At 43.0% G+C, this 26,187-nt stretch overlaps 1 protein-coding gene across 1 annotated transcript in view; it reads left to right on the top strand.

Moving 5' to 3' along the window:
• The first annotated feature begins 726 nt into the window (after window positions 1-726).
• Window positions 727-26,187, top strand: part of LOC129339511 (uncharacterized) — a 57,869-nt gene continuing 32,408 nt past the window's right edge. The window contains exons 1-15 of the mRNA XM_054994091.1: window positions 727-814; window positions 3,753-3,797; window positions 4,928-5,028; window positions 5,835-5,901; window positions 6,976-7,064; window positions 7,462-7,566; window positions 8,373-8,440; window positions 9,925-10,021; window positions 10,915-11,105; window positions 22,263-22,440; window positions 22,570-22,702; window positions 23,108-23,208; window positions 23,977-24,043; window positions 24,920-25,008; window positions 25,390-25,494. Of these exons, the coding sequence (XP_054850066.1) occupies window positions 727-814; window positions 3,753-3,797; window positions 4,928-5,028; window positions 5,835-5,901; window positions 6,976-7,064; window positions 7,462-7,566; window positions 8,373-8,440; window positions 9,925-10,021; window positions 10,915-11,105; window positions 22,263-22,440; window positions 22,570-22,702; window positions 23,108-23,208; window positions 23,977-24,043; window positions 24,920-25,008; window positions 25,390-25,494 (1,524 nt within the window). The remainder of the gene's footprint in view (window positions 815-3,752; window positions 3,798-4,927; window positions 5,029-5,834; window positions 5,902-6,975; window positions 7,065-7,461; window positions 7,567-8,372; window positions 8,441-9,924; window positions 10,022-10,914; window positions 11,106-22,262; window positions 22,441-22,569; window positions 22,703-23,107; window positions 23,209-23,976; window positions 24,044-24,919; window positions 25,009-25,389; window positions 25,495-26,187) is intronic.

The raw sequence follows: 26,187 nt of genomic DNA on the forward strand, positions 1-26,187 counted from the left end.
TCCATCACCTCCTGAATGACTCCCTGCCTAAAGTCACCGAGAGGGTAGCCATGTTTCTCTATATGGCTATAAAATTGCATCAGGAAAGTTCCCAGAAATAATCTGTGTTTTATGTTTTTCTATTTTGCTGTGTGTTTATTGTGCCAACTAATGCCAATAATGGTTAACTGACTGACTGACAGTTCTACTACTATCCACTGATTGAGAAAATCAGAGAAAAAAAGATGAAAGTGACAGTTTATAGTGCCTTAGAAAAAGAAGACACTATATTGCATTGAAATAAACTTCTCTCCTGAGGAACGGTGAATGCCTTCCAGATCAATGTTTGCAATGTTTAATTTAATGTTTAGTTTAATTTACAGTAAAAAAGAATCTGCAAACTAGACGTAGTTTAATTTACAGTAAAAAAGAATCTGCAAACTAGACACTCTGGAAAGCTTTTCACAAATATTTCCTTTTGCGTTTTCAAATGCATAGATAGAGACAGCAAATAGAAGATGGTTATCTCATTAAAGGTGCATAGGGTGGAGAGCAGGCAGCTGTGTCAGGGAAAATGTATTATTATTCCAATAGATCTCTGGAGAGAGAAGGACTACATCTCTCAGCAGTCTATAAGGCGCATGGGAGTGCTCACTGGGGGAAACCACGTGCTGTGCTGTTGGTGTTCCTTAATAAAAAGCTCAGTTTGCTTTTACCCATTAAGAGAAACTGAGGCAAACGGCTAGCATGGCAACTTATCTGTGTTACCTGGGCAAGGTGACAATAGTGACTGGTGGCACCAGTGGCATCGGCTTAGCCATCGTAAGAGAATTTGGTGAGCATGGAGCGCACTGGATAGGGATGGAGGAGTGGGCAATTTCTGCCTACAGGAGGTGGGGTGAAGCCAGCCAGGAAGACTAGGAAGGCTAGCTCTCTAAATATTCAATTGGGTGGAGAGGAAATGGGAGGGAGGGGACTATGCTCTTTATATCCTCATAGGCACATGTCTTTTTTGTGAACACAAGAAAGACATTGTGGTGTAAGGTCTCGTGGTGCAGAGACTGTGGTCCCTTTTTCCACTTATGGTTTAAACTGCCATTCATGAGCATTTTATTCAGTCACAATGGCTTTGGCATGTCACTTCCACATTCCACATTGTTCGAGGCTGTTTTGACTTGGCATCTTCTTTTTCATTTTAGACAGGCTTTGAAGCCTCGGTGCACTTTTGGGCTTTCAGGGCTTTTCAATTCACGTCACACTTTTTTAAAAAAACTTTGAGCATGCGTAGTAATGTTGCAATGTTGGAACCCATCTCCCACCCCCTGTATTTGCTGATTGGGCTGTCCCCTGCAGAATGGAGAGGCAATTGGTGACAGAGTTCTGAGGAAAACATGTACTTTTCATGCTCGTTCCACTCTCATTTATTTTTTTAAAGCCAAGCCAGGAAAGGGTTAAAATGCTGCTGCTTCATTTCCTTCTGGCAGCTTCCCTGCCTCTTTGTTTTTATTCTTTGGCATTAGCAGAAGATACCTGGAAGGAGGGAAAAGCAGCCATTTAACCCTTCCCTGGCTTTTAAAGCCAGCAGAAAATAAGCAGCAAAGTTAGGAATTGTTCCTGGCTTTGAAAAAAAAATAAGAGAGTGCTTGCATTCCTGGGAAGAAGGAGGCCAATGGAGAAGCAGCCGGGGAAAGAAGAGGGGAAAGAAGAGAAACAGACGGGGAGTATAGAGTTCACACTGACATTAATCAGGCCGGATGTGACTCGGCAGCAGCTTCAAAATAAATCTCAGTATGCCTGAAGGGGAAAAATCGGGGATACCGCAGACAAAAATCAGTTCTGCATCCCATTACTACCCTGCAAGTGTGGAACATGGGAAGCAGAACAGATACTGAAATGCTTTAAAGTGACAGTCTGAAAAGTACCTGTTTGTTAGCCTTTGACATACTTGATGTAAAAGCTATAATTTAGTTTGCATATATTTCAGGTAACCAAACATCCAAAGGAGGAGTGCCCTGTTGAGCAAATGGCATTTCATTGGCCTGCTCTTCCTGGCTCTCCGGGCTAATTCAGATCCTGATCATGAAAAGGAGAATCAGAGGGTGGTTTGGTGTTCAACATCCTCCCCCTTAAACTGGATGACTGTAGGCGGAATTTGCTGGGAGTATTTCTGCCCCATTGTCCAACTTAAGGGGAGGATGTTGTGATCAGTTGGTTTAATATGAAACCAGCCTCTGATCCGCCATTGAGACCCATTGACTGGGAGAAAAGCAGGATAGAAATCTTTTAAATCAATAAAGTTGAGCAAAAAATGTTATCATCTGTACTGCCATTAATAGTTTCTCCAGAAATGTATCTCTCATCACAGATGAATTACTGGGAGTGAATAGTCTACGTGTGAAGTGCAAGGAAAATAGTCAGGGTACTATTGCTCCAGCCTTCTGCCTGGACTAAATAATACACAATCTCTTTAATATCAGCTGCATGGATGCTATTTACCAGGTGATGTTACTCACCTCCATCCCATGAAAAGCTTTTGTTGCCCATTTTTACATATTAAGCTTCTGTTAAAGATACTGGACATTTTTCTCCAGCCTTGTTGCCTACCCTAAATGGGACAAAATACAACGGTTATACATCGCATGTGTCTTAACTAGTACATTCATTGGAAATGTTGAGCATTTGAGAAAACTAATTCCCCCTCCCCTCCTCAGGAACAAGGGGGAACTGTTGTGTTTCCAATCAAGCAGGTGGCTCTTCTGCCAGTCCTCCTCAGTTCATTGTTATGACCTGACTTGGGGATTTTCATTTCCTTTCCTTTTCATGATCCTGATTACTCTCACCAGCAGATGATCTTATTTCCAGGGAAACTGGTCTCACCTGGAGTTATCCAAGATGGCTAAACAGTGGGCAGGCTGAATGGATAAAACATCTTCAAAGGATTGGGCTAAGTCTCAGATCCATAAAGAATTCTTGTTGACTGGAACATCAAGCAATGGTTCAGGCGAAGGAACGGGTCATCACAAATTTAACACGGAAGACAGTATTTTTCAGTCTCTTCCCTTCATTCGATGCACAATACATTTAAATGGACAGTTCATAAATTCTACTGAGGGCCAAGCTACAAGTGACGCCTGGGGAAGATGGTGTTGGAGAGCATTCATTCTACTGCATATGAAAGGCAATTTAAAAAGTAGAGCTCTGTATGAGCACTTAAAAGAAAAAAGCTAATGCTTACCGCTAAGAAGACTTGTTTACCTGTATATAGTACAAATTAAAGATATTTGCATTAATGATTCTGCAAGGAGGTGTTTTATTTCACTGTAATGAAGTTTACTTTGTATTCCCAACATTTTTTTGATAAATGCAGGGGTGGGGTGACTTGACTGGTTACTCTGGACTCTTTCTAGTCTCAGAGTTTAGCCCTAGAGTATGTTCTTGATTGCATTATTGAATGAAGTCAGCTGACAGAACAATGAGGAAGTGGAATGCACCCCCACAGAGGCAACAGGGCTTTTGGGAAGGGCCTTCTCTTCATTGGAGACAGTCTGGTGGATTGTTTGTGGGGAGAAGATCTGTCTCTGGAAGATTGCCCCTCCTGAGACTGAAAACAACTCTTCCACTTGCAAAGTATTTGTGAGTTTATTTGAAAACTTAAATGGTGGGAAAGGCAGGAAATGAGTCTTGTAGACAAACAAATGTAGCGATGTACATCGCTCTTTGTGTGTCAAGCCTCTGAGTTGTGTCTTCCGCTTTTTTCTCCCCTTGCTCTTCAGTTCGCCAAGGTGCCAAGGTGGTCTTCTGTTCCCTAGCATCTGAAGGTGAGTCAAGAGCCACTTTCTTAATCCCCTTGACAAATGCCCAATTTTTGCTTAAAAATGCCACATTTACAGTGAAACTCCTTGAGGCAGCTGACAAATGAAAATTAGATAACATCAGAAAGGCCCATAAAACTGTTAATTAAACTAAACATTAAAAACCCTTCAGGATCATTACAAATACATAAAACAAGATTTAGTTGCCTACAATGATTTATTTATTCTCTTCAGTAAAGGTCTAAGTTAAGTCCTCAGGCTAGAGGCTGACTATAATAACAATTTTCAAAGAAGGACTCCTGGTTGAAAAGTTCAGGCAAAAAGAAATGTTTCGTGGGGAAAGGCATTCCACAGTCCTAGTGGCCAGGCCACATCCTCCCTGCAGGCACAGAGAGCAAGGCTTCAGCAATATGGGCGAGGTGGTCCTTCAAGGACCCTATTTATGGCCTTGGAGGTAAGAACCAACCCTCTGTATTGAATGTGGTCAGGATTCAGGAACACATTGGCAGCTAGTAGAGCGCTCCTGGCACAGGAGTGAGATGATCCATGTATCCAGGCCTTTACTCTCTCCTTCTTCCAATATATATTAGGTTAGCAAATATAAAGAAATATGAGGTTGAGAGTAGTAGATGCAGGGAGGAGACAGATAAAATCATGGTCAATGGGGAATGCCATCTTCTGCTTAAAGCACTGCCAGAGAAAGAATACCGGAAAGAGATTTTAAGTTCCATTCATTGCGGAGAGTTTAGCAAACACACCAAAAGAAATATACAGAAGATGGAAAGTAGCATTGTCAAACCTTTTCTTGTATCTGTATGCTTATCAGTCATTAAATCCATTATTTCCCCCTGTTCCAGTAGGATACAAGAGTCAGAACCTGCTTCCCCGAGGAGCTGCCCCCTTCCCAACAGACTGCATTTGTTTAATTGCGAAGCACTTCTAGCCTACCTTTCTCCAAATGGAGAAAACAACCAAGTTGGTGGGGGGAGAAATACTTGCAAGACGTTTTGGAAAATATATTTGGTACTGGGGCACAGTTGGAAAAACAGATCCAGGGATAAGTCAAAGGCTATATAAAAAGGAAAAGGAATGAAGATTTATTCCACTGGCAACTGTTCTGTACTATCCCCTTGCAGCAAAAAAGGGACAGGCAATTCAGAGGGAGCTGCAGGATTCTGGGTGCCCAGGCGAGGCGTATTTCCAAGTCTGTGATGTCCGCCAGGAGACAGACATCAAGGTAGGCTAAAACTGGCTGAATAGTGATCCTTCTTTGGTGGTTCTTCAGCATTTCCCTGAAATGTCCTTTCATGTCTGTACCCAAAACCGTTCTCCTTATTCTAATTCTCAGTTGTCTGAATGTGTCATCGTGACTCGTGAGTTGTGACAGTGTTCTGCTGTGCCTTTCCTCTTGATTTATTGCTGCTCTTTCATACATTCTCTGGTACCTAATAAATCATGTTCACGGGTTCCTACTTGATTCCCTTATCAGCCTTAAACTTCTAGTCCTCACTGTCATTGAATATTCTTACTTTGGCTGCTGCAAGAGATTTCTGAAGTCTGACAATGGGCACAGCTCTGGTACATTTGTACCCTCTTCTTTGGTCAATCCCAACCTCTGTCCCCACTCCCACCAACATTCACCAGGCTGATGGGAGGAGAAAGCACAGAGAATGAGCTCAGGACTCGGAGCTCAGCAGCTCTTTCTTGTCACGCTAGGAATAATATCATTCCTGGAGTGACAAGAAAGAGCTCTTTAGCGCTCGCATGGTTTGCGCTCTCATGAGGTATGTTCCCTCCAAATGCCTCCCCATGACCCCCCCCATTCCCCAAGTTTGGGTTTCAAGGAACCTAGAAACCCTATTTGATCGCTACACTCCTCTTTTCTCAGTTGCTACCCATCCTTCTTTGTCTTCTAGGCTTTCTCCCAGTGCTTCCAACAGGTTGTGCCAAGGGAAGTTCTAATTGTTTCTTGCACCCGAATCACAGGACTCTCAGTTCTGTTGTTTTTCTGCTCTAATCTCTCTTTATCCTCTGTTCCTCCAGAGGCTGATTTTGGTAACTATAGAACGTTATGGATGCCTGGACTGCCTGGTGAACAATGTTGCAGATTGTGAGTTATTTTCAAACTCTTGGAGTTATTTATTTATTTATTTAGTCACATTTCTAGACCGCCCTCCCCGTCAGACGGGCTCAGGGTGGTTTAACAACAGCTTAAAACAGTAAAAGCATTATAAAAACATTAAAATATATCAAAACAATTAAAATTGGCGGGTATAAAATATTAAAATACAGCATTTTCCTGCATGGGTGGTGGGAGGTCTTCAGTGGTATGGCCGACGAGAGAACAGCCTAGCCCCCACCAAATGCATGGCGGAACATCTCCGTCTTGCAGGCCTGGCGGTTAGGGAAGAATTTGGGATAGATTTTAGAAACAGTTGTTGGATGTCTTTTGTACAAAGAGGAAGAGAAAAAGATCCTTCAGGGGGTAGCAAATTCTAGTTAAACTGTAGTACCTTCTTTCTAAAGGAGATTTTCCTTGTCTGTCTGCAGAATGCTATTTTTATGTCTTTCTTCCAGAATTCTGCACACTCTCACTTAATCCACAAGCCAGCAAGCTTTATCTCTTACCTTTGTAACCAATTTGTTGATTTTCTATCCAGTCCATAAATGGAACCAAAAAAGCTTTTGTTAATAATCATTGGTTCAGTGTCCTGGCTGTAGCATAGGCACTCTGGCAATAGCAATAACTTTGGAGGTGGTTGTTTATAAAGAAACTAAAGAAATCGTAGTATCCTAACGATACAAAAAATTTATATAAAGCTTTTGGAACTCCCTTCACTGAGGCCCCTTGTCTCCCACACTAAACCTTTCTAAAGAAAATGGTATCTTCTTTTAAGGAATAATTAACTTGTGGATGTTGCTGTTCCAAGATGTAATGGTGACCATAAGTCAATTGGAGGATAAGACCAATACATGGAGGATGTGTCCATCAGTGCCGATTAGGCATAATGATGAAACAAAAACTCCATATTACTTTTTTAAAAAGCATTTATTTACCAAACAAACCAGCATGAAAAACATCATCATATTATGGGGCTGGGGAATCTGTTATCTTGATTTTTATGGATCTTGCCTCTGTGAAACTCACTTCTCTTTTATTTCCACTTGATCCTCTTGCCAACAGATTATTCTACCAAGATAGATGATGTGAGTTCCAAAGACTTCTGCAGCCTCATGGACCTCAATGTTGTGAGCTGTTTGTTAGCATCAAAGGTGAGTGATTACAATGTATAAGCACTTTTCCTTTTCCCTGGGGGCAGCTGGCCTCCTCCCCAGCTGAAAGTCAAATAGAAAAAACTCTGTGGAGTGGTATATGTTTTAAAGGTGCAATGCTTTAGCACTTGACCTGTGTATGTCAGTCCTCTGGAGTCCTAATTAGAGCGACAGGGAAAAGGCCATGGCTCTACAACTGTGGACCTGCTTTGCACCCTAAGCATTCACCTTTACCATCTCCAGTTGCAAGAATTTCCTCTGTCTGTGCTGGGAAGGGTCTGTGCCAGTCAGCAATTGTAAAGGAGGAGGATTAAACGTCCGACTCTAGAATACAACATTTTTGTCAGTTTCTCTTTTGAGATCAGGCATACCCTTTATCCTTATATTATTTGTACAGTACTCACTGCCCTACTTACGAGAAACGAGAGGAAACATCATCAACATTGCCAGTATTGCCAGTGTTATCGGGGCGAAGAATGTTGTTTCATATTGCGCAAGCAAGGTAATCCTGACCCAAGAGCAGAATCAGTTGCTGATGTTTTTGAATGTATCTGCTCTTGTGCCTTTAATATCAATTTAATTGGCTGATGAATGTTTTCACAGCATGGAGGTAGACACTCTCATGGGCTTTGAAAAGCTCCACCTGCTGGCTTTTGTAAATTAAGTTGCTATTAAAGGAACCAGAGGAGGCCAGGTTGGTATTTTTTCAAGTTTTCTGGCAGTTCTCATACATGAGTCTAAATCCGGTCTGTAAACAGTCAAGGCTTTATGGAATGTATATATGTCTTCTTTTCATTTACAGGCTGAGAAAGCTCAATTAAATCTCAAAAGTGAAAACATCCTACACATTTTCAGCCTTACCTTTGAACCACAAGTAGGGTTGCAAACCACATTGAGGGAAAAAAATGACGTCACTTTTAATAGAGGTTTAATAGGAATGGTATTTACAAGATGAGATAATTTACCTCAATACTATAAAAGTTTGGCCGCTTGAATATATCAGCTCCCCCCCCCCATTTAACTTATCTAGATGGAACAGAGCTTTGTGGGGATGATGAGGGCCAGTAGTGAAAGTCAGTGCTATCAGATGAGGAGGTCTGGGCCTACACCCTGGATTGGGTCCTCAGTAGGGTTGCCAACAGGCCTTGAGAAAATGTCCTGTCCCAAGAGAAGCTTAGTAGCAACTTGGATTGTAGACATTATCAGAAGAAACTCCTTTTATGTTAATCAGATTGTAATCAAAGGCATAAAAGAAAGCCATGCCATTTCTGGTCATTTGGCAACCATAATTGTCCTTTTATCTTTCAGGGTGCTGTGATCGCAATGACCAAAGCCCTGGCCATAGATGAGAGCAAATACGGAGTGCGAGTCAACTGGTAAAAATTATTCTTTATACAGAATCCCCTCAGTGCACATTGCAATTTGCTGAGGAATATCAGGAAAGAAAGGCAGGCCCTCCATATCCCAATGCCAGAAGCGTAAGAACTAGATTTTTTGCCGAGATAATAGAAGGAGAAGATAAGGAATCGTAATGGGGAATTGACATTCTCGGGGCCAAGCTACAAGTGACGAATGACACTTGAACAGCAAGTGGATTAAGTGGAGGGCAAGTGAACAGGGAGAAATACACTTGCCGTTCAAGTGTCATTCGTCACTTGTAGCTTTGCCCTCAGAGTGTAATATCTGGACAATTGGAATAGGATCACTTTCTAGAGAAGGTATAATTAGTATGAAGTTCACAATTTTTTTTTTGTTCCTTATGAGATGAGAAAGACAAAGAATAGATTCAGCACAAAATATGATAAACTTCTACAATTCTGCATCCCATTGTTTTCAAACCCAGGGGAATAACCTGGTTTTCCAGTTCAGTTCAGTTAACCTTTATTGGCATCAGTTGGCACAATATTCACAATACAAGAAACAGAAAAACAAAGTTACTTCTGGTTCCTGGTTTTCCTTAAAGCTGTGCATAGGAAGTGTGTTCAAAGATGAGTGTTCATATCCATTTGTATGAGATCACCAAAGCACTGAAACTACTGAACTGACAGAGAAGGTGGGAGGCATCTACTTACTAAGGGGGTCTCTCTAAGGTGTGCAGAAAAGTACAGCTTTGTAAATCAACTAAAAGAAAAATAAGAACCAGGGGGTGGAGTGGGGGAGGAATTCCAACTTCAATGAGAGCATATCTTCTCCAGTGAGCTTAGAATGTAAAAAGCAGCTGGGAGTCAAAGGAGAAAAAGACTTGGGGGGGTGGGGGAGAAATCAACCTGCCTAAGAACTTACAGAATTCTGAAGGAGGTGATTTGGTGAAGCAAAAACAGCTGTCCAGTGATTCTTTCTAGGCCTGCTGCTTATAACAGCAACAACAACATTCAATTTATATATTGCCCTTCAGGATGACTTAAGACCTACGTATGTCATTATTATCTCCACAACAAAACACCCTGTGAGGTGCGTAGGGCTGAGAGAGCTCCTAGAAGCTGTGACTAACCCAAGGTCACCTAGCTGGCTTCAAGTGGAGGAATGGGTAACCAACTATCTATACATACCTTTTAAAATTTGTATTTATGTTATTGCTACTGCTTTTGCGGGGGGGGGGGCATAAACAAGTGATTTTTAAAATTCCTCATGGGCTGAGATAGCAGTCTACATTCCTTTCTGTATGTTTCTGTGATGTATAATAGAATAATCATGCATCGGCTTGTAAGGGTTAATCAGTTCATATAGTAAGGTGTAAGTTAATGTCTATCTAGAAAGAGGAAAGAAACTTCTTCAAAACACATTCCTTTGGGAATATATTTCTTGATACTTCATGATGCCCCTGCCCTTCTTTTTAATTCAAAAACATTTTGTTTTCAAGCATCTCACCAGCTTGTATCTGGACTCCTTTGTTGAGAAGCGTTATAAGTCTGTCACCAGATCGACAGGCGGCAATCCAGGAAAGGAAAGATCATCAGGCAAGTGTGTTGCAGGACAAGAGGAGCAGTGAGCCTGCCCATCTGGCTCTGCCATCCTTTGGATGGGAACTAAAGTTCTCCCTGAATTAATGACAACTACAGGGATCAGTGTCCAGGAAAATATCACAGATCTGCATGTTAAGGGAAGCAGAAGTCCTAGAGTGGCTGGGTACAGAGGGTGGATGCTCTTGGACTTCTGTTTGTCCTATAAAAGATGCATCCTTGCTGAGCTCCCTCCCCAGGTACTGTCTCCTGATCTCCCAAATCCGAACTGGCAACCCTCACTCTACCATGCCCTCTATCCAGATGGCCCAAACCAGGCCACTCTCAGAAGCTAAGCTGGGAAAGCCCAGTTTGTACTAGGATGGGAAATCAAGGAAACCTAGAGTTGCTACCAAGCATGCCCCTCTGAACATTTCTTTCCTTGAAAACCTTACAAGGTCACCCTAAGTCAGTTGTGACTTGATAGGAAAAAAAGTTCTACCATGTCTGGGAGCCAAACTACAAGTGACGCCTGACACAAGATGGACACTTGTCAGGTTCCCTCAAGTTTCGTTGGGAAACGTAGGCATCTTGGTCTTGCAGCTTGGCTCTCCAACTGCTGTCCAATGGACTTTTCAACTGTCACTTGTCCAACATTCCATCAAGCTGCCTACATTTCCCATCAAAACTTGAAGGAAGCTGACAAGTGTCCAACTAGTGTCAGGTGTCACTTGTAGTAGGTAGGGCTGTGAATAGACTGGTAGAAAAAATAATGAAAGTCAGAATTCTGCACCAAAGAAACCTGCATTCTACTGATCAAAAAATCCGCTGTGCCGAGATTCAGCTCATGATCTAATCTCATATAAGATGAGTAAAGAATTTTACATTTCTCTTCTTTTGCAGATTTATAGCTTCTGGGACGCTTTGGGACCCCTGAAGAGGTAGCCTTGGGTGTCCTGTACCTGGCTGCTGATGGAACTTTCTGTACTGGTTTCAACCTCATACTCAGTGGTGGAACGGAAGTCAGCTTTGGGAAGAAGAGTGAGGTGGATCCTCAGCGTGGTCCAAGTGTGAGTGGGAGCTCTCAGGACTCCTCTCAGAAGTAATAGAGCTGTGAAGTTGGGTAGGGATAAGAGCTAAGAGTCCAACTGTCATTTACTCAAAGTCACCCATCCAAGAAGCACTCCAGAAAGGTTTTGCATCATGAAACTGTAGCAAAAGGGGATAAAAAATGAGAGACTTGTGAGTTAGTGCAGTGTAGAGATTAGTGTCCAGAAAGAAAAGATGGCAGCCCCATCTTGGATTCAGCTTCACCTGCCCTAGGCTCTGATACTGTAAGCAGGAGCTCAGCCATGAAACTTCACCTCTAATCAGGCTTTAGGTTAACAACAACAACAACAATAACTGCATTTTTATACTGCCCTTCTAGACACATTAGTGCCTCACCCAGAGCAGTGAACAAGTTAGTGTTATTATTATCCCCACAATACAGCTGGGGAGCTGGGGCTGAGAGGAGTGGCTTACCCAAGGCCCCCTGCTGTGCTCATGGCAGAATGCTGATTCATTGCCGAACCACTTAACCACAGTGCTACAGCAGCATTTTGTTAGATGCGTGCACCCAAGGACATCAGAATCATGATATCATTGAACTTCGTTAAATGTTTCCTGTTAATGTTTACTGTTGAATTCCTTTGACTAACAACTATGAATGTTCTTATCCCAAATCCCATTATTCAATAAAGACATGGCTCAAAAAAAGAAGTGCCATAAATACACTTTTGCTTTGTGGCTTTGATGCTTAAACATGAGTTTTCATCAGTATCTACCCTCCCTGGTTGTGCTGGGTTTGGTGCCCTCTCAGCTTCCTTTCCCTCTCCTCCAAACTCTCTGCCTGAATTAGTTTCTCCCCTTTGGTTCCGTTTCAGATTATTTATGGGTGAATTGTGTGTGCTTCCTGGTAAAGGAACAGCCATTTTGCACGTTCTTCAAAAGTATGACTTCTGAGAAGAATGACTGTAGAATTGGTGTGCATTTCGTCATCCTGGGACGTGTTTGTGTCACGTTCCATCAACTTGCTTCTGACTTTTAGCAATCCTATGAAAGAAAGACCTCCAAAACATCTTATCATGAACAGACTTGCTCATCTCTCGCAAACTGGAAGATGTGGCTTCCTTTATCAAGTCAAGCTATCTCATTTTGGGTCTTCCTCTTTTCCTATCACCTACAACTATTCCTAGTGCTACTGTACTGACTTTTCCAGAGAGTCCTGTCTTCTCATGATGTGACAAAATTATTATAATAACCCGAGTTTTGTCATTTTAACTGCTAGGGTGAATTCAGGCTTTTTTTAAAAAAAAATTAAGCTTTTATCATACACAAATACAGGAGTAAAAACAGCTGTTTCAAAAGACATGAATAGTGTTAGTGAAGCATTAATTATACCAAGACCTAAGGCACCGTTTGCTTTTTGAGTGGCATTATTTATGGTTAGTCCCTGAGTGACAGTGTGTTACTTGTTGAAAAAAAGTCCTGCAGCCTTCTTGTTGCTTTCATGTTTTTTTTCTTGTTAAGATTTTGTTTTCCCATAATTAGAGGTGGGCACGATCCCCAAAAAAATACCGATCAAGCTGATCATGGATCCGTGCGGGCGACGACCCCAGATCACTGACCCACTCCAAACAAGTCCCGTTTCCGATCCGGGATCGGGGAGGCCAAAGCGGAGGGGCCCCCCACCCACACACTTAGAGCAGGGGGGGGAGTTTTTAACCCAGCGACGAGCCGCCTCCCCTCAGAGAGGGGACATTTTCACACACACACACTTAGAGCAGAGGGGGGGAAGTTTTTAACCCATCCCTGCCTCTCTAAATAGAGAGACACCCCGTCAACATGTTTCAGCCAGCTTTTACAAAAATAGCAGGGATAGAATCCTCCATTCTTCCCCACCCGATCTTAAAAGCAAGCAGCAAGTCTTCCAAAACCATATTTTAAACAGGAAGAAAGTAAAACCAGGATCCACACGGATCCTCGTGGATCCTATGGTTTTTTAAATAGGAAAAACACAAATGAAACATCAAATCACATATCACAGCCAGGTCCACAGACTGAAATATAAAAAACACAGATCCAAAAATATTTGGCGCTGCCACGGTGAAAAAACATGAATCTGAGACACCTATCCTCATGAATTCATATGATTTTTACATTGAAACAAAACAAAAAGGCTGTCATATTTTAGATCTTTTGGTCCTGTTTGTGGCATTGGACATGATCTGGGACAGTATACTGGATTTTGGGTGGTCCCATGTAAAAATCAAGAGGATCCATGAGGATCCGTGCTTTTGAACTATGTTTTTGTGCCGTGGTGCTGCCACAATGTGGTGGATGAATGATTTTTTTGGTCCCATTTGTGGATATGGACATGATCTGGGATTGTATGGTGGATTTTGGGTGGTCTCATATAAAAATCTAGAGGATCCATGCGGATCCGTGCTTTTGAACAGTATTTTTGCACCGTGGCGGTTCCACGAAGTAGTGGATGGCTGAATTTTTTGGTCCCATTTTGTGGCAACAGACATGGTCTGTGATTGTGTGGTGGATTTTGGGTGGCCCCACTTAAAAATCAAGAGGATCCATGCGGATCCGTGCTTTTTTAGCATGTTTTTGTGCCGTGGCAGCGCCACGGATTAGTGGACGCATGATTGTTTTGTTGCTGTCTGTAGACTAGGACATGATCTATAATATGACAGCCTTTTTGTTTTGTTTCAGTATAAAAATCATATGAATTCATGAGGATCCGTTTAAAATCATCTGGATCCAGCTTTTACCCACTCCCTTTTAAACACACACACACAGAGCCGTGAATGAGGTTTTCCCACAAAATACAGTGTTTTAAAAGCAGGTTAAAAACAGAGAGAGACAGAAAAACAGCCACTCCTCCTACAAAGCCGCGTTTTTTTAAAAAGCAAAAAACGTTTGGACTGCCCATGGCTACAGAACACCCCCTTCCCCCTCCCTCCCCTGGCTGTCTTCTCCCAACTGGTGAGTGCATTGCTGCTCCGTGGAAGGAATCCCTGCTGATCAAGGAAAGCTGGGCTTCCATTCGGGTTGACAGAAGGAGGGGATACACAGCTCAGGCATTCCCCTGGCTCCGTTGCCAGGGTAATAGATTACTGGTGCCAGACTGTCTGCATCCCTGATCCGAGCACAGACGCCCCGATCTATGCCCTCTCGATTGCTGGATCGTTGGGCATAGCTGATCACGATCTGCCGAGTCACGATCGCGCGATTGCCATTATCGTGGGTTTTTTCCGATCGTAATGCAGATCGTGCCCATCTCTACCCATAATCCAGCCAATTTATAATTTGTTTTGGCAATGATTTGTGAGGTTTTAGGTTCAAAGTGGGTTAGAGCTCACCCTTTAGGCGTCCATCTTCTTCAGTGCCTAAGCCAAACCCCAAGAATTAAGGCTTGATTTCATTTAGAACCCACTTTGTTGTCATGTTGGCTGTCCGTGGTATCTGCAAAACTCACCTTCAGCACCACATTTCAAAAGAATCAATTTTCTTCCTGTCAGCTTTCTTCACTGTCCAACTGTCACATCCATTCATAGTAATGGTGAATACCATAGTGTGGATTTTCTTGATCTTGGTCCACAGAGAGACATCCTTGGATACTACCAAACAATTCAACTGTTGAACCAAGGCTGAAAAAGTCATCCATGTTTTTCAAATGCCACCATCAAAATATGTACTGACTGAATTTCCAGGGAAGAACTTAGGCACTTTGAAAGATTTCCTCAGAAACCCTACAGAAAGTGTGAAATTCCAAAATTATGGAATTCCTGGAAACAGCTCTCATTCCTTCCTGCCTGTCTCCTCACTTTGGTGAATTTAGCAACTAAAGTCCTCAGTCAGATTAAATCCCTCTAAGAGGTACCAAAAACTGAATTTTAAAAACAGTTCCCTGAAACTAGGACTTCTTTTGATGATTTAGCAAAGCATATGAGAGGAGTGGAGATGGCAACATAACAGCAGAAGGAAAAGAGTGGAAAAATCTGTCAAGAATGCTGAGAAAATGCAAGTTCTTTGTCAAAAAAGAGGGAGCTCAAAGTAGAAGAGCTTGTAAACGGAGGAAGGAGGGTAAATGCTCATTTTCAAGGTATCTCTCAGTTCTGGGGAAGGGATAACATAGAAAACATTATGTCAGGATGGGTTACCCTACCAATGAAGAGATGGCAAAAGAATCCGGTGACGTGATGGTGCGATTGATTGCAATTCCGTAATTAGAATGTTAATTCTCTCTTCTTGCAATTCAAGAATGTCCAAGCTTATCAAAATCTTTCTCTAGAAGCCTGAAAGCAGCAGTGCCCATAGTGGTGTGATGATGGCAGTACTGAGACAGTTTTGTATTGTCCTCCTTTATTGCTAACTAAATGCAGACTTGTGTCTCTAATATTTAAACTCGGATTTAGTTAATATGAAGGACCATCCAGATTCCTTAAAGGTCCATCACCTCCTGAATGACTCCTTGCCTACAAACACCAAGAGGGTAGCCATGTTTCTCTATATGGCTATAAAATTGTGTCAGGAAAGTTCACAGAAGTAATCTGTGTTTTATCAAAAAGAGTCCAGTAGCACCTTTAAGACTAACCAATTTTATTGTAGCATAAGCGTTCGAGAATCACAGTTCTCTTCGTCAGATGCATGGAGGGCAAAAAGAGAAACTGGTCAGATATAGAGGAGGAGAGGGGGGGCGGGGTAGATGCAAACAGCTCCTTCTGATGTGGGGATCAGTTTGCTTCTGTAAAGGTTCAGAGGACTTAGCCGTGTTAGTCTGTAGTAGCAAAATCAAAAAAGAGTCCAGCAGCACCTCCAAGACCAACCAATTCCGCTGCAGCACAAGCCTTCGAGAACCACAGTGCACATATGGATTTGCCAACCCCTTTCAACAACTCCATAGCCCTTCAGGTGTCTCCAGCCTCCAGGGTCAGAACCACTCCCTTAAAAAAAGAAGTCCTGGTCAGATATTTCATCCACATTCCATCTCTTCAATTTTTTAAAGTGCAGGTTTTTTTTAAAAAAAAGGACACTGCTGATGTGATTCACATCTTTAAAGAAAGCTTTAGAATGGTCATCCTCAACCGCCCACTGTGTTTCATAGAATCATAAAGTTGGAGAGTACCTCCAGGGTCATCGAGTCCAACTCTATGCACAATGCAGGAAATTCTTAATTCCCCCCCCCCCCCCGTGACCACTGCCCAGAAGATGGCAAAACACCGTCAGGATCCCTAGTCGAACTGGCCTGGGGAAAATTTCTACCTGACCTCAAGGTGGTGATTGGCATTACCCTAGGCATGTAAGAAGGGGCCATGAGAACTAAGCACTGATATAACACTTCCTGCCCTCTCTCTCATGATCTGGCTAGGTTCACAGAATCAGCATTGCTGTCAAATAGCCATCTAGCCTCTGCTTAAAAGTCTCCAAGGAAGGAGAGCCCACCACCTCCCAAGGAAGCCTGTTCCACTGAGGGACGGCTCTTTCAAGATGTTCTTCCTAATGTTTAACTGTTGGTTCTGGTCTGACCTTCTGGGGCAACTCCGTGCCATTTTCTATATGACAACCCTTCAATTATTTGAAGACGGTTATTATTATTTTTTTGTTTATGTCATTTATAGTCCGCCTTTCTCACTGAGACTCAAGGCAGATTAGTACGAGCAGTATCAAGGACATTTCCATAAACAATGTTATAGGGTAAATAAATACAAGTTTACAAAGACATAGCATTACAAGGATCCAATATCAAAATTTGCTACCACAGACTAACACGGCTAACTCCTCTGCATCAAGGATCCAATATGGAGCTGAAGAATTGCTGAAATAGAACATAATCAATTCTAAGACTGACATTAAACTACATGAAGCACAGGCAGTATATAGGAGTACATATTTAAAACAACAAATAATATGTAAGGCAACATAATATCACCTTTCAGTCATCTCCTCTCCTAGCTAAACATATTGAACTCCTTCAGCCTTTGCTCGTAGGACGTGGTCTCCAGAACCCTCATCATCTTTGTTTCCCTCCTCTGGACACGTTTTGCTTTGTCTTTTTCCTTCTTAAATTATGATGCTCAAAACTGAACACAATACTCTAGGTGAGGTCTAACCAGAGCAGCAGAGTAAAGTACTAGTTTCCTGGTGACCACTTCCTTGGTCCCCAAACCAGGAGTCAGTCCTGGTTTTTCTTTCCCTTGTTGGACTAGGAGAGGCCGAGTCAGGACACAGAGAATACTCAAAACCTTGTTTGTACAATGGGGATCATGTTTTGGACAGGGCAGGTCTTGGGAGCTTCAGGCAAAGGCAAGGCAGACCCTGTGGCACCCCCCGGGAATCACACAAATACATGTTCAGGAGAGGCTTCCCTGTCCCCAACCCAGCAGTTCACTGGGCAAAAGCTAGCATTGCCAGCTAGCTAGAGAGGGGGGGGGGAAAGCAGGATTAATGGGGTGTTATTTACCTCCCTGTGATGAAAACCTTCAGTTGCTGTTTTCTGCACATTAAGCCTCTGTTAAAGGGTTAAGATGTTCTTCTCCAGGCTTGTTGGCAACCTTAGAAAAAGAACTGGTGGCTTCCTCATGACATCATCTGGTTGTGTTTTCTCAGGATGCTTTGGTGAAAGTGTGGAGGGGAAGGTGTGGATTTCTGCACTCTCCATCCACAGCCAGTGGTATTCCCCACCCCATCTGCTGGCAAGCTTTTTTAAAAAAGTATTGCTTGTAGTATAATGCTATTCCATTTGTTATGGACCAGGTGTTTGTGTGTGTCTTTATTTTTTTCTTCCTCCCTCTGATTCTCACTTTCTCCAGTAGCACCTCCACCACCTGAACTGAAATAGGCTTTTCCCTTTACCAGCTCTTGAGGCAACCTGGTAAGCCTCTGAGCACGTACAGAGTTCTAGCAAGTGACTAAGTGGTTGTCACACAGGTGAGGCTTAACACAACTTATTTTAACTACAAGCACCTATAAAATACAGGGAGTACACAGGATGGGGAGTACACAGATCTGGCACAAGGTCTCCACCCACAAAGAGACACACACACACCCTGCACGTGGTTGGGGAGCCCAGCGATAGGGTGAAATGCTCCCTGGGACAAGCTGACATTTCTGCACCAAAACAATGGCTTAATGACTGTTTCTGTAGGTGGACAGTGGAGTTGGGAGAGGCTTCCAAAGGTGGACTATAGGTGTGAAAGGTGGTTTAGGACTCTTTGAGCACTAGATAGGGAAAGCTATGAGGTTTGCTGAATAGCTTGGGTATTGCTAGATAAGGGAAGCAATGTTGGGTGTTGATGAAATGAATCATGAGCTTTCTTGGCACCTCATCATTCGAAGTAATGCATTTCTGGGGCATGGAGAGGGCCATGGAGATGGCAAGCTGCACTGATGCACCTGGCAATTTTCCAGGCTCCTGTCCGACTGGCATCCATTCTGCCTTGGCCCAGCCAATGCCTTGTGCTTCTAGAATATAACGAAGGGGGTTTATGATATTCCATTAATAAAGACCACTCTTAGCATGAGGAGGGGTGTGACTACTAACAAGTCCCCTTCCCCATCGAAGGAAATATATCGTAGGCATATGACTTTATTGCATTTATACGGAGAGGGAAGCAGGAAGGAGAAGGAAGGGAGAGAAGACGAGAAGTATAAGGAAAGAGGAATAGGGAAAGGGTCTGACTTCTAACAGTATGGGAGAAATTTTATGATACTTTACCAAACTCTTCGAGGGAGAGATTGGTAGCAAAAACCCCTCAGGTTGTGTTGGCCAACTCGATGCTAGGTGACTGGATAGAGATGAGAATAAGAAAAATGGTGATTGTTAGATAATATGTTGTGCTGATAGAAAGCTGAAAGATTTTTCAAAATCTCTTAATGTTTCTCAACAATTCTCTTTCATCGAGTTTCCTAGAGAGAATTCACTAAATAAAACAGCACTCCTTTATTTTGCATTTATTCTGGGCAATGTAAAAATTCCTCCAGGACACGGAATGTGCTGTTTTCAAACAATGGCTTAATGACTGTAGGTTGGGAGAGGTTTCATAAGGTGGATTATAGGTGGTGCTTGGTGATCCTTTGAGCACCAGAGGGGGAAAAGCTACCAGGTTTCCTGAATAGCTTGGATGTTGCTTGATTAGCAGAGGCAAGGGTGGGTGTTGACAGGAGCTTCCAGGGAGCCTCATTGTTCAAAATTATGTATCTCTGGGGCATGGAGAAGGCTGTTGGTCAGTAAGTTGCTCTGACCTGCTGGTAACTTTCTAGTCTCCTGTCTCATTGGCATCCATTCTGCCTTGGGCCAGCCAGTGCCTTGTGCTTCTCGAATATGAGGAAGGGGGTTTATGATATTCTATCAATAAATTGCGCTTTCAGCATTAGTAGGGGTTTGACTGCTAATAAGTCCTCCTCCCTATTGAAGAGATACATCATTCATTGCACTTACATGGAGAGACAAGCATGGTGGTAGTCCCAAGGAAGGAGGAAGAGAGAAAGGGTTTGACTGCTAACAGTATGGGAGAAATGTTATGATACTTTACCAAAGCACTCCTTTATTTTGTATTTGTGCTCAGCAATTTAAAAATTCCTCCAGGACATGGAATATGCTGTTTTCAAACACAGGGAACAGCGCATTGCAACTTCTTTCCTGAGGAACTGTGAATGCCTTCCAAATCAATATTTGCATTTGAATAAATGTTTTGTTTAATTTATAGTAAAAAATGAGATGTAACAATAAAAAAGAATCTGCAAACTAGACATCCTGGAAAGCTTTTCTCAGATATTTCCTTTTGCATTTTCTAATTCATAGAAGGAGACAGCAAATAAAAGATGGTTATCATATAAACAGTGCATAGGGTGGAGAGTAGGCAGCTGTCTCAGCAAAAAGCTATTATTATTCCAATAGATCTCTGGAGAGATGAAGGACTACATCTCCCAGCATGTTCTGAGACCATGGGTGTGCTCACTATGGGAAACCCTGTGTTGTACTGCTGAAATTCCTTAATAAAAAGCTCAGTTGGCTTTTAGCCATTAAGAGAAACGGAGGCAAATGGCTAGCATGGCAACTTATCTGCGTTACCCGGGCAAGGTGACAATAGTGACTGGTGGCACCAGCGGCATCGGTCTGGCCATCGTGAGAGAATTTGGTGAGCATGAAGAGAATTGGTTATGGATGGAGGAGTGGGCAATTTCTGCCAACAGATGCTATGGTCAAGCCAGCCAGGAAGACAAGGCAGGCTAGCTCCCTAAATATCTGGGGTGGAGAGGAAGTGGGAGGGAGGGAAACCAAGAAGGACCTAAGAGGCACTAGTGTCCTGTGAACCCAAGAAGGACATTGTGGTATAACGTCTTGTGGATTAGAGACTGTTTGTTAGCCTTTGACATACTTGATGTAAAGGTTATAATTTACTTTTGATATCTTTGATTCCTTGCCTTGAAAACAGGTTACAATAACTATTCCTATCACTGTGGTTCAAATTCTGGGAAGGGGAGGAGTGAGAGTGGATGTTGGATGGTTTCTGTTTTAATAGCAGGTGAAGCTACACCTGCTGAACTTCAACATGATGTAAAGCTTTTGAAGTCCAGACTGCTAGAATGCAAAGTGGTAATTGTACTTCTGGATCCATTCTGAGCCTGTGTCTGAGAAGTAAGAGTGGCAGCTTTTTTTGACTGGGTTTCCGTGTTGAGGTTGTCTTTACCTGTTGAATGCCTACTAGTGAGCCTGCAATTAATTTTCAAGGGGGAAATGGCAGCCTTAGTGGTTTAAATAGGATGAGTAAATGAAAAAGAAGACCAAGTCCCTATGCTCTTAAATTGTGTAGAAGAGGGTTCCCCTCTACCAAGGTGCAAGTGAAAGAGATCTTTTACCCTTATGGCCTCTTTGACTGTTCCTGATGATATTTGGTGGGCCAATGAAGGAAAGAGGTTGCTAACCTGGGTGGCTGTTTAGAATGATTTCACAGGGCTCTGATCTTATTTTATTTATTTATTTTATTAATACCACACTTTCCCTCCGAAATTGGGACATGCTCCCATTTTCCATTTTATTCCTGCAACAGCAGCCCTGTGAGGTAGGTTACGCTGAGAGTGTGTGACCGGCCCAAGGTCACCCAGCAAGTTTCCTTGGCAGAGAGGGGATTTGAGCCTGGGGTCTCCCACAGCCATCCCTCAGGCACGGTTTTGGGGCGGTTGTCAGGGTAAAGTAAGGAAGCGCTTGATTTTTCCCCCCATAGGATAGCAGTTCTGTCTGGGAAGGATGTTGTTGGAGCGTATTTATTCTCCTATACATAAAAAGTAGAGCTCTGAATGGGCACATTTTAAAAAAAATAGTTTATACTCACCACCAAGAAACTTGTTTACCCATATATAGTACAAATTAAGGATATTTGCACTAATGATTCTGCAAGGTCCTGATTTATTTCACCATAGTGACAGTTTTTTGATAAATTGGAGGGATGACTTTATAGGTTACTCCTGCCTCTTTCTATTCTCAGGGTTTAGCCCTGGAGCATGTTTTTGGATGCACAATTGAAATAAGTCAGCTGACAGAACAATGAGGAAATGGAATGCACCCCCCCCCCCACACACACACACACCACAGAGGCAGCAGGGCTTTGGGGAGGGCCTTCTGTTCTCTTCATGGGAGACACTCTGGTGGTTTGTTTGTGGTGAGAAGATCTGTCTATGGAACATTGCGCTTCCTAAGCCTCTTCCACCTGCAAAGTGCTTTTGAAGACATAAATGGTGGAAAAAGCAGGGAATGAGTCTCGTAGACAAACAAATAAATATAGTGACGTACATCTCTCTGTGTGCCAAGCCTCTGAGTGTTTTCTTTTTCTCATTTCTCCCCTTGCCCTTCAGTTCGCCAAGGCGCCAAGGTGGTCTTCTGTTCCCTAGCATCTGAAGGTGAGTCAAGAGCCGCTTTCTTCACCCCCATGACGGGTTTCTCTTATTTGCTTAAAGAATGCCACATTTACAGTGAACCTCCTTGAGGCAGCTGACAAACAAAAACTAATTAAAATCAGAAAGGCCCATAAAACTGTTAATTAAACAAAACATTTAAAACCCTGCAAGATCAGATACAAGAAAACAAGGGTTAGTTGCCTATAATGATTTATTTATTCTCTTCAGTTAAGAGCTATGTTAAGTCTTCAGGCTAGAAGCTGACTTGAATAGTAATTTTCAAAGAACAACTCCTGGTTTAAAAGTCCAGGCAACAAGAAATGTTTGGGCCTGGTGAAGCTCAAGGGGAAAGGCATTCCACAGGTCTGGTGGCCACCCATATCATTCCAGCAGGCATGGAGATCAAGACTTCAGAAATCATCCTAACTGGGGGGCTGGACAATATGGGAGGAGGTGGTCTTTCATGGATCCCATTTATGGCCTTGGAGGTAAGAAACAACCCTCTGTATTGAATGTGGCTGGGAACAGACAGGTAGCAAGTAGAGATCTCTGGGCACAGGAGTGAGACGATCCATGTATCCAGGTCCTTACTCTCTCCTTCTTCCAATATATGTTAGGTTAGCAAATATAAAGAAAATACGAAGTTGATGGTAGTAGATACAGGGAGGAGAGTAAGTGGGAAAGATAAAATCATGGTCAAAAGGGGAATTCCCATCTTCTGCTTCAAGCACTACCAGAGAAACAATGCCGGTAAGAAATTTTAAGTTCCATTCATCATGGAGAGTGTAGCAATCACACCAAGAGAAATATACAGATGATGGAAAGTAGCATTGTCAAACCTTTTTTGGCATCTGTATACTCGTCAGTCATTAAATTCACTCTTTTCCTTAGTTCCAGTAGGCTACAGGAGACAGAACCCAAGGATCTTCCTCCTTTCAAATAGACTATACTTGTTTAATTTTGCAACACTTGGAGAAAACGATCAAGCAGGGGGAGAAATACTTTCAAGACCTTCAGAAAAATGTGTTTGTGTATATTTGGAACTTGGGCACAGTTGGAAAAACAGGTCCAGGGATAAATCAAAGGCTTTGCAAAAAAAAGAAAATGGTTGAAGATTTATTCTGCTGGCAAGTGTTCTGTTCTATCCTCTTGCAGCGGAAAGGGGACAAGCAATTCAGAGGGAACTGAAGGATTCTGGTTGCCCAGGTGATGCATATTTCCAAGTTTGTGATGTCCGTAAGGAAACAGACATTAAGGTAGGTTAGATCTGGGTAAATAGTGGCCCTTCTTTGGTGGTTCTTCAGCATTTCTCAGAAATGTCTTTTCATGTCTGTACCCCAAACCATTCTCCTTATTCTAATTCTCAGTTGTGTGAGTGGGTTGACTTGTAACAGTGTTCTTCTTGGCCTTTCTTCTTCATTTATGCTGCTCTTTCATACATTCTCTGTCATCTGCTCAGTCATGTATCTCTCCTCGGCAGCTGACCCAAGCACTGCCTCCTTGAGTGTGGGCCCAGTCAGGTGGGAGGTAGGTCACAGTTCAGAGTTCCTCATCAACAAAATGCCTGAGCACCTTCATGCCAAGCGGCAGCTGGCTTTGTCCCCCACCCAACATATGTACCCTGTTCTTTGGTTGCTAGGGTTATTTTTCCTAGCCTCCACCCTCCACCATTATTCACTTGGCTAGCAGGAACGTAAGTGTGGGGATTAGGCCCATGAGCTCTCGAGTTCTTCCTTGTCATGCAATGAAGATGAGTTTTGGAGGGTGCACATGCTTTGCACACTTACAAGGTAAGTTCCCTCTGTGTGCCCCCCTACCACGCCCCCTCCGTCCCCTGGTTTGGGATCTGGGGGATTTGGAAATACTATTGATTAATCCTTTCCTCTTTTCCCAATTTGCTACCCATCCTTCTCTGTCTCCCAGACTTCAAACAGGTTTGGCCCATGGTAGTTCTAATGGTTTCTTGCACCTGAACAGAAGTCTCAGTTCTGTTGTTATTCTTCCCCTGATCTCTCTTTATCCAGAGGTTGATTTTGGTAACTATAGAACATTATGGATGCCTGGACTGCTTGGTGAACGCTGTTGGAGTTTGTGAGTGATCTTTAAACTATTGGGGTCAGGGAAGAATTTGGGATAGACACATCTGGGCTTGAGTGTGTTCCTTGATTATTCAAAACTCAGTACTGTCTTGTTTGATAAGGGGTTCGAGGAACAGTTCTTGAATGTCTTTTGCGCAAAGAGGAAGAGAAAAAGATCCTGCAGGGGGTAGCAAGCTCTACCGAGACTGTGCAGTATGGGAGTACCTTCTTTCTAAAGGATTTTTCCTTGTCTGTCTGCAGAATGCTATTTGCAGACTTTTCTTCTAGAACTGTGCACAATCTCACTCAACTCACAAGGCAGCGAGCTTTAACTCTTCTCTTTGTATCCAGTTTCTTGATTTTCTTTCCAGTCCATAAATGGAACCAATGAAGCTTTTATTACTTTTCATTGGTTCATTGTCCTGGCTGCAGCATAGGCACTCTGGCAATAGCAATAACTTTGAAGGTGGCTGTTTATAAAGAAACCAAAGAAATCATAGTAATGATGCAGAATATTTATATAAAGCTCTTGGAACTCCCTTTCCTGAGGCCCCTTGTCTCCCACACTAAACCTTTCTAAAGAAAATACTATCTTTTTTAAAAGAATAATTAATTTGTGGATTTTGCTGTTCCAGGATGTGGTGATGGCCTTTAGTTCAATTAGAGGACCAAACCAATTCATGGAGGACGGGTCCATCCATGCCAATTAGCCATGATGATGAAACAAAACCTCCATAGTACTTTAAAAAAAAGTATTACTTACCCAACAAACCAACATTAAAACCAACAGCATATTGTGGGGCTGGTGATTTGTTCTCTTGCTCCTTGTAGAACTTGCTTCTGTGAAACTCACTTCCCTTTTATATTCACTTGATCCTCTTGCAAACAGCTTATCCTGCAAAGATAGGTGATGTGAGTGCCCAAGACTTCCGCAACCTCATGCGAACGAACGTTGAGAGCTGTTTGTTAGGATCAAAGGTGAGTGATTCTAATCTATAAGTATTTTTCTTCTCCCTGGGGGCAGGTGGCTTTCTCCAGAGGTGGAAGTCAAATATAGAAAACTCTGGAGTGGTATAAGTTTTAGAGGTGCAATGCTTTTCCTGCAGATGTCAGTCCCCTGGTGCCCAAATCAGAAAGACAGGGGAAGGGACATGGCTCTACAGCTGTGGACCTTCTTCGCACCCTAATCATTCACTCTTACCATCTCCAGTTGCAAAAATTTCCTGTAGCTGTGCTGGAAGGGGCCAATCAGCACTTCTAAAGTAGGAAGATTAATGGTTTGATTTCAATATACAGCCTTTTCCCCCAGTTCCTATTTAGTGATCAGGCATACCCTTTATCCTTATGTTTTGTGTACAGTACTCACTGCCCTACTTACGGGAAACAAGAGGAAACATCATCAACATTGCCAGTATTGCCGGTGTTATCGGGGCGAAGAATGTTGTTTCATATTGCACAAGCAAGGTAATCCAGACCCAAGGACAGAATCTGTTACTGATGTTTTTGAACGTATCTGCTCTTGTGCCTTTAATATCAGTTTAATTGGCTGATGAATGTTTTCACAGCGTGGAGGTAGACACTCTCATGGGCTTTGAAAAGCTCCTCTTACTTGCTCTTCTAAATTAAGTTGCTACTAAAGGCACCAGAGGATGCCAGGTTGGTATTTTTCAAGTCAGTTGGCGATTCTCATAATGAGGCTAAGCCCAGTCTGTAAACAATCAAGGTTTTTTGGAATGTAGATTTGCCTCCTTTTCATTAACAGGCAGAGAAAATTAAACCTCAAAAGTGAAAACCTTCTACATCTTCAGGGCCGGCACGCCCATTGAGGCCAGGTAGGTGGTGGCCTCAGGGTGTGAGGGCACCGGAGGGGTGCCAGAGGGGGTGTCGGGGGCGGAGGCATGCGCCACGGAGCTGGCGTGGCTGGGCTGCAGCTGCTGCAGCCTGCCAGCCCCGTGCCACCACCACCACTGGCCCCCAGCCGGGCGCAGCAGCCGCAAGCTGCTGCCGGGGCAGTGTGCGGAGCATGGAGCAGCCTCCGCCTGCCACCCCAGCCATCCACCGGCTAATGCCCCCAGCTTGCGCTGCGTGATGATGTCATCACACGTTGGGGAGTCACTGCAGGTGCAAGAAACCCTGGCACCGGGAGTGTACATCTTT

The sequence above is a fragment of the Eublepharis macularius genome, chromosome 12 (assembly GCF_028583425.1).
Source record: "Eublepharis macularius isolate TG4126 chromosome 12, MPM_Emac_v1.0, whole genome shotgun sequence".
Classification (NCBI taxonomy): domain Eukaryota; kingdom Metazoa; phylum Chordata; class Lepidosauria; order Squamata; family Eublepharidae; genus Eublepharis; species Eublepharis macularius.